The sequence below is a fragment of the Colossoma macropomum genome, unplaced genomic scaffold (assembly GCF_904425465.1).
Source record: "Colossoma macropomum unplaced genomic scaffold, Colossoma_macropomum, whole genome shotgun sequence".
Classification (NCBI taxonomy): Eukaryota; Metazoa; Chordata; class Actinopteri; order Characiformes; family Serrasalmidae; genus Colossoma; species Colossoma macropomum.
Window position 1 is genome coordinate 15680883 of NW_023494803.1, and position 12393 is coordinate 15693275.

General features: G+C 41.2%; 1 protein-coding gene across 3 annotated transcripts in view; it reads left to right on the top strand.

The window, feature by feature from the left end:
• The window catches only part of dync1h1 (dynein, cytoplasmic 1, heavy chain 1), a 38426-nt gene that overhangs the window by 23222 nt on the left and 2811 nt on the right, over positions 1 to 12393 (top strand). Inside the window, exons 49-72 of one of the 3 annotated variants that reach the window (XM_036592596.1) lie at positions 408 to 581; positions 768 to 887; positions 982 to 1102; positions 2092 to 2287; positions 2692 to 2809; positions 3474 to 3689; positions 4030 to 4242; positions 4400 to 4527; positions 4651 to 4804; positions 5446 to 5592; positions 5689 to 5839; positions 6373 to 6626; positions 7466 to 7600; positions 7766 to 7860; positions 8039 to 8213; positions 8327 to 8402; positions 8568 to 8728; positions 9113 to 9224; positions 9302 to 9362; positions 9492 to 9615; positions 9912 to 10025; positions 10242 to 10412; positions 10632 to 10849; positions 10966 to 11069. In XM_036592596.1, coding sequence (XP_036448489.1) covers positions 408 to 581; positions 768 to 887; positions 982 to 1102; positions 2092 to 2287; positions 2692 to 2809; positions 3474 to 3689; positions 4030 to 4242; positions 4400 to 4527; positions 4651 to 4804; positions 5446 to 5592; positions 5689 to 5839; positions 6373 to 6626; positions 7466 to 7600; positions 7766 to 7860; positions 8039 to 8213; positions 8327 to 8402; positions 8568 to 8728; positions 9113 to 9224; positions 9302 to 9362; positions 9492 to 9615; positions 9912 to 10025; positions 10242 to 10412; positions 10632 to 10849; positions 10966 to 11069 — 3538 coding nt within the window. Of the gene's footprint in view, positions 1 to 407; positions 582 to 767; positions 888 to 981; positions 1103 to 1470; positions 1667 to 2091; positions 2288 to 2691; positions 2810 to 3473; positions 3690 to 4029; positions 4243 to 4399; positions 4528 to 4650; positions 4805 to 5445; positions 5593 to 5688; positions 5840 to 6372; positions 6627 to 7465; positions 7601 to 7765; positions 7861 to 8038; positions 8214 to 8326; positions 8403 to 8567; positions 8729 to 9112; positions 9225 to 9301; positions 9363 to 9491; positions 9616 to 9911; positions 10026 to 10241; positions 10413 to 10631; positions 10850 to 10965; positions 11070 to 12393 lie in introns of all 3 variants that reach the window. The other 2 variants (XM_036592598.1, XM_036592597.1) reach the window with 2 other exon arrangements.

Consider the following 12393-nt stretch of genomic DNA (forward strand, 5'->3'; position numbering starts at 1 on the left):
ATAAAAATGAACAAAACTTCACTGTGTAGCTGAACACTGAGGGCAGCTATTTAAGACAACAGGTATCTCACCTTTTTTTCTTTTTTTTTTACAAGTATCTTCAGCTGAAAAAAAGGTTAACATTTATTTATACATAGAAAAGGCAAAAATTGTAAATAAAAAATCAGAACAGCTGTTGCATCTGTTTGCCTGTATAATGTAAATGCACACAGAGGGGACTTGGAATTTGGCCTAACACTTAGACACCAGACTTGTCTAATTGACCTTAAATCGAGTAAGAGGAAATGGTTTACATTAGATTTTTTGCTGTACCATTCCTTGAACATGACTTAAATGCAATGCTTGCTGAAATTATGGTTGGTTATATTGAGGTTTCTTTTTACTTTTTTTGTTCCACATTTCTTTAGGCTAACAACCGTCTGGCGAAGCGTGGCGGCCGAACCATGGCCATCACCCCGCGTCACTACCTTGACTTTATCAACCATTATGCCAACTTGTTTAATGAGAAACGCAGTGAGCTGGAGGAGCAGCAGATGCACCTTAATGTTGGGCTGCGCAAGATCAAAGAGACCGTGGATCAGGTAACCCCTTGCAGACTCGCAATGCTAATCATTTTTCCCTTCTGTTCACACCAAACTTGGACAATTGTTTTACATCTTATTTAAAGCTACCTGACCATGATGCATTGTCTATGATGCCATTTTTCAGTGTTACTTTGCACTCAGAGCTCTAGAGGTGAGGACATTAATACCTGTGCTTTTTATTAGGTTGAGGAGCTGCGCAGAGATCTGAGGATAAAGAGCCAGGAACTGGAGGTGAAGAATGCAGCTGCCAACGACAAGCTAAAGAAGATGGTCAAAGATCAACAGGAGGCCGAAAAGAAGAAGGCAAAACTTTGATGGCTTGCTTAACTTTAGGTTCTTGATTTTTTGTAGAGTTTGATATAATATTGTAACCTGCAAGTGGGCTTGTTGTTTGCAGGTGATGAGTCAGGAGATTCAGGAAGCCGTCTACAAGCAGCAAGAAGTCATCAAAGAAAAACAACTGAGTGTGAAGCAAGATCTGGACCAGGTGGAGCCTGCTGTCATTGAGGCTCAGAATGGTATGACTGGCCCTTCTCTTTCTTACTTTGTCTCTGTTTTGTAAATGTAATTGCTTCTTATTTACACTTTAGACAAATCTGAGACCGTTTTTTAAACAAGAATCAAATATTACTGTCTTGCAGTTACAGCTCTCTCTCTTAAGACCTCCTAGGTATGCTGCTGTACTCGATGTCTTCCTGTTGTAGCACTTCATCTATTTGGCCATTAGCTTTTCACCGGTCTTCTGCTTTTTTCTGCTGTGTTCAAGAGTGGTTTCCAGTGGTCCTCTGTTTTCTATGCTGACTCTTGCGCTCTTCCTCTTTTTTTCACCACTTGCTTACTCCTCTGCATCCTCTTGCTCTACTGTGCCTCTCCTGGTGGTCTTTAGCTGTTAAGTCCATTAAGAAGCAGCACTTGGTGGAGGTGCGGTCCATGGCCAACCCACCGGCGGCGGTGAAGCTGGCTCTGGAGTCCATCTGCCTGCTGCTGGGCGAGAGCACCACCGATTGGAAGCAGATTCGGTCCATCATAATGCGCGAGAACTTCATCCCTACTATCGTTAACTTTTCTGCTGAAGAGATCAGGTGAACAAAGCATGCTGCGTGGAGCAACAGACCGTAGAGTTTGCGAGAGGGTTGCTGTTTCACGGACAGCTTGTCCAGCTCAAACTGCATGACTAAATCCGTATCATTGCTTCAAACTCAGACTGTTTTTGACACTAAGTAGTTTAGTTTAGTTTATTTTTACCAAACTATTCTTCTAGTTTAAGGCTTCTAAAAGGTCTAAGGTAGATTTATTGTAATACAGAGATGCCAATTGAATCTCGTCAGCTGGATGTGAAAGCACCCAATGTGAAGGCAATGAGCGCAGCCTCCTCTCTCGTACACTATGGCTGTTTTGCTCCCGCTCCCTCACACCCATTAGTCCCGCATGATCCTAAAACCTGCCTTCCCCTTCTCCATTCCCTTCTCCCTCCATCCCCTTCCCCATTCCTCCATTCCCTCCCCAGCTGTCAGCTCTATAAAGAAGCAGCATCTTGTTGAAGTGCGTGCCATGGCCAACCCGCCTGCTGCAGTTAAACTGGCATTAGAATCTATCTGCCTCCTGCTTGGGGAGGAGACTAATGACTGGAAAAAGATCAGACAAGTTATTATCAGAGACAATTTCATCTCCAGCATAGTCAACTTTGTCTCTGAGGACATGAGGTATTGTCTATTCATATTCAACTTCTACTTTTCAGTAATTATAACACTCAGTAAAAATATTGCCTTCAGCACATTTTGGTCTTATTTTGGGCAGTGCACAAGCATAGGCTGTATGCATCAAGGCAGCTATAAACAATAGCCCTAATTGGCTCATACATGCTCCATTAATTGAATCCATAATTTTTATTACTTTTTTTTAAATTAATGCCATCATTTTCTTTTTTATATCAATTATTGTTTCCCAAATAATAAACGTAAAATAAAACAAAGCTGGGAAATTCCCTTTAAACCCCCTCCCCATTGTTCTCACCCTTAAATTCCTTAAATGTCCTACCCAATAGTTAATATTTCATCCAGATACTGTAACCTTCATTGTAATAACCATTATGTTTACTGGCCCTCAGTGATGCTATCCGTGAGAAGATGAAGAAGAACTACATCTCCAACCCCAGTTACAACTACGAGCAGGTCAACAGGGCCTCACTGGCCTGTGGGCCTATGGTTAAATGGGCCATTGCACAGGTCAATACTTCATCCCTTTCATCTATTTTCAAATGTAATAATGCACTAAATTCAGATACTAAGTCCAGTACAGATACAATCATTGATCTAATGGTGTTGGGGCAGAAGGGAGTCGGCAAGTGTTCTGATGAATTGTGCTACCTTGTCAAAGTTTTACTGTAATGCATATTCATAGGGAGCTCCCTATGTAAAACTAAAAGAAAAAAAATGTAAACAAGTTACTATGCTGTACTAATCATATGCACATGCTCAGTAGGACTGCATTATGGCTAGGACAATTTATTAAAACACTGGAGCAGCAGTATCTAGCTCTAGTCTTCTTGCATCTAGTCACAATGGACTTTAATCACAGAGCTTCTAGGTCCTTAAAGAAACAAACGTTTCTGCTATCTGAAATATTTTTAAAGATGGTTTTGTTGAAGTACAGTGTTGTACTCCTTAGTAGGTGGTGATAAGATGCAAAACGTGGTGTTTCCACCTTGTCCTTTTGTTAACTAAGAAAACCAGCGATAGCAATTAATTAATGCAAAACAGAACAGGTTGAACGTGTTCCAACATATACTAGGGGAATCATGATTATGAACAAAATATGACGTTTTTGTGTACATAGTTGTAGAAATGTGAAGACATTGAAATGCTCTTCTTTCATGTGTGTGCTGAACAGCTGAACTACGCAGATATGTTGAAGCGTGTGGAGCCTCTGAGGAACGAGCTGCAGAAGCTTGAGGATGATGCCAAGGATAATAAACACAAGGCTGAAGAGGTGGAACAGATGATCCGTGACCTAGAGGCCAGCATTGCCCGCTATAAGGAAGAGTACGCAGTGTTGATCTCAGAGGCTCAGGCCATCAAGGCTGACCTCGCTGCTGTAGAGGCTAAGGTATGGTGCTTCAGTTACTGCTCTTCTGTTTCCTTGTTTCTTTGTTTTGCGTGCCATTTTCTCCCAGTTTCATTACCAAATTATTGAACGCTATGAGCAGGAAGTAAAAATTGTTGCCACTCCACTCTCATGCAGTGTTCCCCACAGGAACGTTTAAATCTGCTTGTTGCTTCTAATAACGTGCCTCAATGCCACAAGTTGTGGACAATATCTGTGGCGTAAATAGAGTGCAGTGGGGCAAGACAGCCGTAAAAGATTTGAATTTGAACATCCTTAACTTTGTCAGTTGTAGTTATTGTTACTTACCTTTAGCGCATTTCCACACCCCATTTAATGTCAGGTGAACCGCAGCACAGCCCTGCTGAAGAGCTTATCTGCTGAGCGGGAGCGCTGGGAGAAGACCAGTGAGACCTTCAAAAACCAGATGTCTACCATTGCTGGCGACTGCCTGCTGTCCGCTGCCTTTATTGCCTACGCTGGCTACTTTGACCAGCAAATGAGACAGAACCTTTTCACTACCTGGTCACACCATCTCCAGCAGGCCAACATTCAGGTGTGCCTTCTGTAACATTTGCTGTTCATTTATCCTTTACCCATAATTCAAAACTGACATTTTGCAAGCAGTCCCAGATTATCAGTTTTGCTCTTTTCTGTCATAACCGTGTTGAGCTTTCCCTGTCATAATTTATGACATTCGTTGTCTTCACCAGTTCCGCACAGACATTGCCCGGACAGAATACTTGTCCAATGCTGATGAGAGGCTGCGCTGGCAGGCCAACTCGCTGCCTGCTGATGACCTCTGCACTGAGAATGCAATCATGCTCAAGAGGTTCAACAGGTCAGTGGCAGCAAATATTGTGCAAAATGCTGTGCATGTAGTCCAGGCAGGCCAGGAGTATTTCTGACTTGCATAATAACATTAACCAAGTACATGTTTATTTTTTTCACCTTTATTTTCTAGGTATCCCTTGATCATTGATCCCTCTGGTCAGGCCACAGAGTTCATAATGAATGAATATAAGGATCGCAAGATCACTCGTACTAGCTTCTTGGACGATGCCTTCAGGAAAAACTTGGAAAGTGCACTAAGATTTGGCAACCCTCTGCTGGTGCAGGTATGCAGTCAGTCTGCAAGAACCACACATGCTTGCAAAGCTTGGATCTTCATGAATGTTTAGAACAAGAAGTTAACAGATCAGGCAAAAGCTAAAACTAATGAGAAGCCTGTCAACTTGTGATTTATTCACTGTTCCTTTTCAGTTCTAACATATAAAGGTTTTGTTAACCTGAAGAAACAATTTAATAATTCACTGTGTATTTGCAGCATGCCACTTCATGTTGTCTTCCCTAATATGAAATAACTATTTGACAGTTTTGTTTTTTTGTTAAAAGCGCATGTTGACTCTCTTGCCCCCACAACTGATTTAAACACCTGTTATATTCGAGTGCTGACACCACAACAAATACTGTAAAATCCATTAAGTAGGACATTACATCCAACATAGTGTTTTTGTTTCTTCAGTATTGCAGATTTTGCAAAAATGGTCTGATAATAGTTTTGGTATGTAATATTTCAAGTCAAATGAACAGAGAGAACATTTGCTGAGCTTGTTTGTTCATTTTAAAAAGCTAGGTGCCCCCATATACTTCACGAATTTATTCTTAGCTGGTCAAATTATACAATTTATTGCCAGAAGGGCTCTTAAGTGAGAAAATCAGAAAGTGCAGCACAGCTTTTTCTTTTCCCCTACCCCAGGACGTGGAGAGCTACGACCCTATCCTGAACCCTGTGCTCAACCGAGAGGTGCGCAGAACTGGCGGACGAGTCCTTATCACCCTTGGAGACCAGGATATTGACTTGTCGCCTTCCTTTGTCATCTTCCTTTCCACTCGAGACCCAACAGTAAGTGTGCTTTGTTTACCATCTTCATGCCTTATTGTTCAGCTTTCTGAGTAGCTGATTAAAAATTTCTAACACATGGATTTTCCAATTTAACAGGTGGAGTTCCCACCAGACCTGTGCTCGCGTGTGACTTTCGTGAATTTCACGGTAACCAGGAGCAGTCTGCAAAGTCAGTGCCTCAACGAGGTGCTGAAGGCCGAGCGTCCGGACGTGGATGAAAAGCGTTCAGATCTTCTCAAGCTGCAGGGTGAGAAACATGAATGGATTTAGTCATATGTGAAAGAAATAGTCATGTTGCTAGTTATACATGTAAACTAGAAGCTGCCAATTTGTGTTATGCACAAACGTTTTCTTTTCCTGCTGGAACAAGTCATAACCAGAAGTGTCTTTGGTTGAAATTTTTTTAAAGAAACAGATCCTTAGGCTAAAGAAACCGCTTAAAAGTTCACAAAAACAAAGGGACAACAGAAGTAAATGGAGAGAAGATTGTAGTATTTTGGGGAACTAGTGTTACCTGCAAGTGTTAAAAATTTATTTTATTTTTATAAACATGCTGTTTGTTACTAAAAAGCAGTTTATATTAATACATTTTAAAGCACTGTACCATTACAATAAGTATTACTGTAGTTGTAGAATAAAGATTACGTGTTTAAAAATCAAAAGAAAAAGTAGGACAATTTGATTTTAATCATTACGTCTTTCTTGAAATCTTTTGGGAGAAGAGGTATAAGTTCTTAAAGGTAAGAGAAGGTCAATGTTTCAAACGCTTGTCTTTTTCAGGTGAGTTCCAGCTGCGTTTGCGCCAGTTGGAGAAATCCCTCTTACAGGCCCTGAACGAGGTCAAAGGTCGCATCCTGGATGATGACACTATTATCACCACCCTGGAGAACCTGAAGAAGGAGGCAGCAGAGGTGACCAGGAAAGTGGAAGAGACGGACATTGTCATGCAGGAAGTGGAAACTGTTTCCCAGCAGTATCTGTCCCTGTCCACTGCCTGCAGCAGCATTTACTTCACCATGGAAGCTCTTAACCAGGTCTGACTGTAATACTCCGTTCAGCAAAGTGTAGTATTGAAGTCATGTAGAGCTGATGTATGCTAATAGTAGCTCAGCGTTTGTCAGCTTTTTGTTGGTCACGGTTAGGTAGGAGTTTTGTGTGTAACCATTAATTCCATGGAGAGGTGAGGTGAGGTAATGCCGATTTACCACAGAATGTCAAATGTTTATAACCTATTTGCATAGTATAAAGGACATATGGAAGTGGTTACTCGATTTATGCACTTTACTCTGGAAACGAGCAGAAAACATGTAAAAGTGTTTAAGCCGTTATTCTGTTTAACCTAACATCTGTCTTGCTGTCTTAATTGAATGCATGGTGTCACTAACGGTATCACTAGCTTGGGATTTCGCAGCCAACAATCAATATAAAATCCAACTTTTCTTCCTTGTAAGTTGCACTGTTCTGAGTTGTACCATCGAGGTAGGACAGTGCATATCGACTTAATGTTATCCACAGACAATACAAGTATATGCTTCTTCTATTGCCTCCTTACTTAAACTTTTTTTCACAGGATATGATTGCATTTTTACTGACATGGTGATTTGCACAGAATTAATATAACCTGGGGTTATTTCAACAGTTCGGTTTACAGAAGGTTAAAGGCTTAGAAATATTTTATGAAGCAGGAGAGCACAGTCGTAAAGACTGACATGGCACGTTCGGATGAGACTAAAATTACTGAGAAACACCAGTAAAAATTACATTATCCCACTCCCCATGTAATCCTTTATTCCAATAATTTAAACACCACTTTCCATAGGCATCATGATATTCACAGTCAAGGTTAATAATTGTTTCTCTTTGCCTTATACAGATGCACTTCTTGTATCAGTACTCCTTGCACTTCTTCCTGGACATCTACCACACTGTGCTGTATGAGAATGCCAGCCTGAAGAACGTGAATGACCACACTCAGCGTTTGTCACTTATCACCAAGGACTTGTTCCAGGTAAAACTCTGTTCAGCTTCATGACCTGTAAGACAAGGGTAATTGAAGCATCTAGGCAAGTAATTTAAATACTAAATACTATAAATAGAAAATTTTGAAAAACAACTCACATAGTCAGTGTTTGTCTCAATTTTACTTTGTGTTGCATGTGTTACTTTTCCAAAGGTTGCGTTTAATAGAGTGGCTCGAGGTATGCTTCACCAGGACCACATCACTTTTGCCATGCTGTTGGCAAGAATCAAGCTGAAAGGCATAAACAGGTAACCACAGCGTTGCACATTAGATAGCTTTCCAAAAGATGGTATTTCTGTTCAGCTGTTTTTTTCTTGCTTTTGTCCAAGATTGAGCTGAGGAGTATGTTATTGTAAAGTAACTTCGGAGCCCAAAGAAAATTACGTTCCATTGAATTCTGTTCCCTGCACTCCTTGGCTTTTCCAGTGAACCATCGTATGACTCAGAGTTCCAGCACTTCCTGCGTGGAAAGGAGATTGTCCTGACGGGCACTGCTGTACCAAAGGTGAAGGGCCTGACAACGGAGCAAAGCGAGGCCATGGTCCGTCTCAGCCGCCTACCTGCTTTCAAAGACCTGGTGACTAAAGTACAGGCTGATGAGGTGAGACAGAATGCAAAGACGAATGATGGATAGAAACACAACCTCAGCTCATCCACTAAGGTTTTTTTGTGTCAGAAGGCCAGGATGTAAATTCTGTCATTTGTGTGTTCCAGCAGTTCTTCATGTGGCTTGAGAGCAATTCCCCTGAGTTGTCTGTGCCATACCTGTGGGCAGAGGACAAGACAACAAGTGAGTTGTCGTTGCAATTTTAAACTTTCTAAACACATTTCAGATAAATGTCCTAGTGGTTGTGCATATAATTTTGACTTGACTTTTTTTTTTTGTTTTTTTGTTTTGTTTTGTTTTTGTTTTTTCCCCCCCATTTCAAAACTTTTTTTTTTTCCTCTCCCCCAGCTCCCATTGGCCAGGCTGTGCACCAGATACTGTTGATCCAGGCATTCAGACCAGATCGTCTATTGGCCATGTCAAACATCTTCGTGTCCAAGGTCTTGGGAGACACCTTCATGTCCATTATTGAACAGCCCCTGGACCTGGCCAGTATTGTGGACAGTGAGGTAGACCCTCTCATATTTTGGTTAACTTGGGAGTGAGCAATAAGTAAAAAAATTTATGATCGTTTATGGCCGTATCATTCTATATTGGCAATGTTGATATTTAGGTGTGTTGGGTTATGCAGTAATAATAAGATCAAATTCACACTGGGTTGAGAAAAAGAATCAGTCATTTTATCAGAAATACCTGAAACACCCATTATCAATAGTGGGGTGGGGGGGGGGTTCATCGTTTTCTGGGGAAAATTTTGATAGTAGTTGTTTATCAGCTAGGCCTATGATAACCTCCTACAATTTCTGGTCTCCTATACATTCAGGTGTTTACAATACATGATTTAATTCTCCTGTAATGATCCTTGAACCTTGAACTGAACAAACCTTTCGCAGGTCAAGCCAGGAACTCCTGTGCTGATGTGCTCTGTGCCTGGCTATGACGCCAGTGGCCTGGTCCGAGACCTGGCGGCCGAGCAGAACAAACACATCACTTCCATCTCCATTGGTAAGAAACCTTACCACCTCATAAATGTAGTCTTGAGATATAATGAGCCATCAGTTAACTCACCTTCTACTCCGCAGGTTCTGCTGAGGGCTTCAACAAGGCAGACAGAGACATTAACACTGCAGTGAAATCTGGCAGGTAGGCAAAGCCTCCTTGGGGAATCTATACCCCTCTTGTATTCCAAGTTGTTTTCCTAATGTTTCTTGCTAAAGTTGAGAGCTCCTGGTTTTGAGCTTTCTCCTAAGCTGGTCTTTTTGCATCTCCGAGGTGGGTGATGTTGGAGAACGTGCACCTGGCTCCTGGTTGGCTCATGCAACTGGAGAAGAAGCTGCATTCCATGCAACCTCATGCCAGTTTCCGCCTGTTTCTCACCATGGAAATCAACCCCAAGGTTAGCCATGCTCTGAGGATGACATCACACTCAACATGGCTGTTATACTGTAGCACCATTCCATTGATTCATTGAATTTGATTGTTCATGATGTGTACACTAGACGTTATGTTGTATATGCTTATCAGCGTACCCTTATATACCCTTACCATAATGTTTCTATCCTGATTGTCAACTGTGTCTCCAGTTCTGAAATGGGAAATGCTCATTTCAAATGACAGACTTTGTGCTGATTTATACTTCTCTAATCAGACTTGCTCCAGAGGGTTTCAGCAGTTTCTTTCTGTATTGGACAGGTCCCAGTGAACCTGCTGCGTGCTGGACGCATCTTTGTGTTTGAGCCACCTCCTGGCGTAAAGGCCAACATGCTGAGGACTTTCAGCAGTATTCCAGTGGCTCGTATGTGCAAGGTGAGAACAATATCAAACAGTGTGGCTTCTTGTACCACAGCAAGTTCAGAGGCCTTCTAAAGTATTGGTGTGAATCAAATACACCTCTTACTTATTTTCTGTCCATTTAATTTCCCACTTTTTTCCTTCACAAACAGTTAGCATGGAGGTATAGGTTACCACTAACATTTTTTGTCCCTCTGTTCAGTGTTATAACTGATGTATCTGCTTTCACAGGCTCCAAATGAACGTGCTCGTCTGTACTTCCTCCTGGCCTGGTTCCATGCAGTCATCCAGGAACGGCTCCGCTATGCACCGCTTGGTTGGTCCAAGAAATATGAGTTTGGAGAGTCTGACTTGCGTTCAGCCTGTGACACTGTGGACACCTGGTTGGATGACACTGCGAAGGTTGGAGTTGAATTAAAAAAAAATGAGCGGAATTACAAAAAGGAGAAATTGACATGGTTAGGTTTTAGCCCCTTTAACAAAAATGCTGCTGATGTTGCAGTTTGACTGCTGTCACACTGGGGGTGGTGTTTATTGCCAGTTTGTCAGCATGTCTTTGTAAACAGTGCCCAGTATTATTTTTATTTATTTATTTTTTTTTAAATCCTTCTCTTCTTACAGGGTCGGCAGAACATCTCTCCTGACAAGATACCATGGGCAGCACTGAAGACCCTCATGGCCCAGTCCATTTATGGAGGTCGCATTGATAACGAGTTTGACCAGCGGCTCCTCAACACCTTCCTTGAGCGCATCTTCACCACGGGCAGCTTTGACAGCGAGTTCAAGCTGGCTTTCAAAGTGGATGGCCACAAGGACATCAAAATGCCAGATGGCATTCGGTCAGTACAAAACAATGTGCTTTGTGGGACTGTACAGACAAATGAAAGATGAATTGCTCTTCCAAGTTGGATTTATTTTCATTGTTATGAAGCTCGTTATGAATACTATTTTGCAGACGTGAGGAGTTCATGCATTGGGTGGAGATGCTCCCAGACACTCAGACTCCATCTTGGCTAGGGTTGCCAAGTAATGCAGAGAAGGTTCTGCTTGCCACTCAGGGTATGGTCATCTGCCCTTCTCTGTTTGTCACACACCTGTCATTGATGGTTTTCCCTTCTCCTCTTCTGGCTGCCATGGAGACACAATTTTTACCTCATGTCTCATCTGTTAACCATGACTCTCCTCTTTCACAGTGCTCTCTTCTCTAATACATTCTGTCAGTTTTCACAGACCAGATCAAACACTAGACGGCATTCATTTCCACAGTCTGCCCTGAGCCTGATACACCCTCTTGAATGTGGATGGTCTGACAGCTCATGCTTACTCAGAGTGCTGCTGATTCGGTCTTGTAATCAGTTTAATGTGAACATTTTATGTGCAGCTATTTTTTAGTACATTGGTTGCCAATCCTGGGTTCATAAAAGTGTTCTTATTTTTTTTTTATTTTATTATTTTTTAAAACTTAAGAGTTTAAGGTTGCATTGTTATTATTCTCAACAATTCTAATTTCTTCAACTTTTTTAAAGAACAATTTAAAAAACAAGTGGTATTGTTAAAAAAAAAAATATTAACCTTACAGTAGTCTCACTTTTCTTAGACTGTAAAAGTTGACAAGGTAAGGTTTGTTTGTTTGTTTGTTTGTTTGTTTGTTTTTGTTTAAACATTTGATTTGATTTTGCTTTTTATCAAAAAAAGTTAAAATTTATAATGTTAAGCTGAAAAATGTGACCATGATATTGTCTCCATGATGAAAAAGCTATAGCCTACATAAAAATAATCAAGACTTTCTTAAGAGAATGTTTGAGAACTTAAGTTTTATTTCAGGAATTACGTTTAAGTACATTATTAAATTGGTGTTTGAGATCCTTTTTAAGTTGTCCCCCTACTTTTTAGCAAAGCTTTCGTGAATCTGATTTCTGGACTTTAGTACCCTTTCCCTACCCATTTTTGTGTTTTCACTTCTCTAGAAGTGCATACATGCTGTACTCTGACCACACGAAAGTGGGTGTGTCCTGCTCAGGGCAGGGGTGTGTCCTCACCCTCCAGCAGCTGTATTTCGCTGTCATCATGTCACCTCACAGAAGTTTCTGAGCTCTCTGCTTTTGTCGGAATTCTGTCTATTTGCAGTTTCTCATGTTCATGAAGCTCTTAGTAAATTGCCACCCAGCATGCATGACCTCTTTGAATATGTGACATATAATGTTTTGTTGGCCTGCTGCATACTTATTTGGTTTGTTTGTTTGTGTGTTTTTAAGATTTCATTTTAACACTTTAAACCCTTGATAACACAGAGTTGGAAGCAAGTGCTCCCTAGTACAAGTTTGCCATCCACCATTAATTTATTCTCCCTCCTTCATTTCCTGCGGGCTGATTTTCCCCTGGT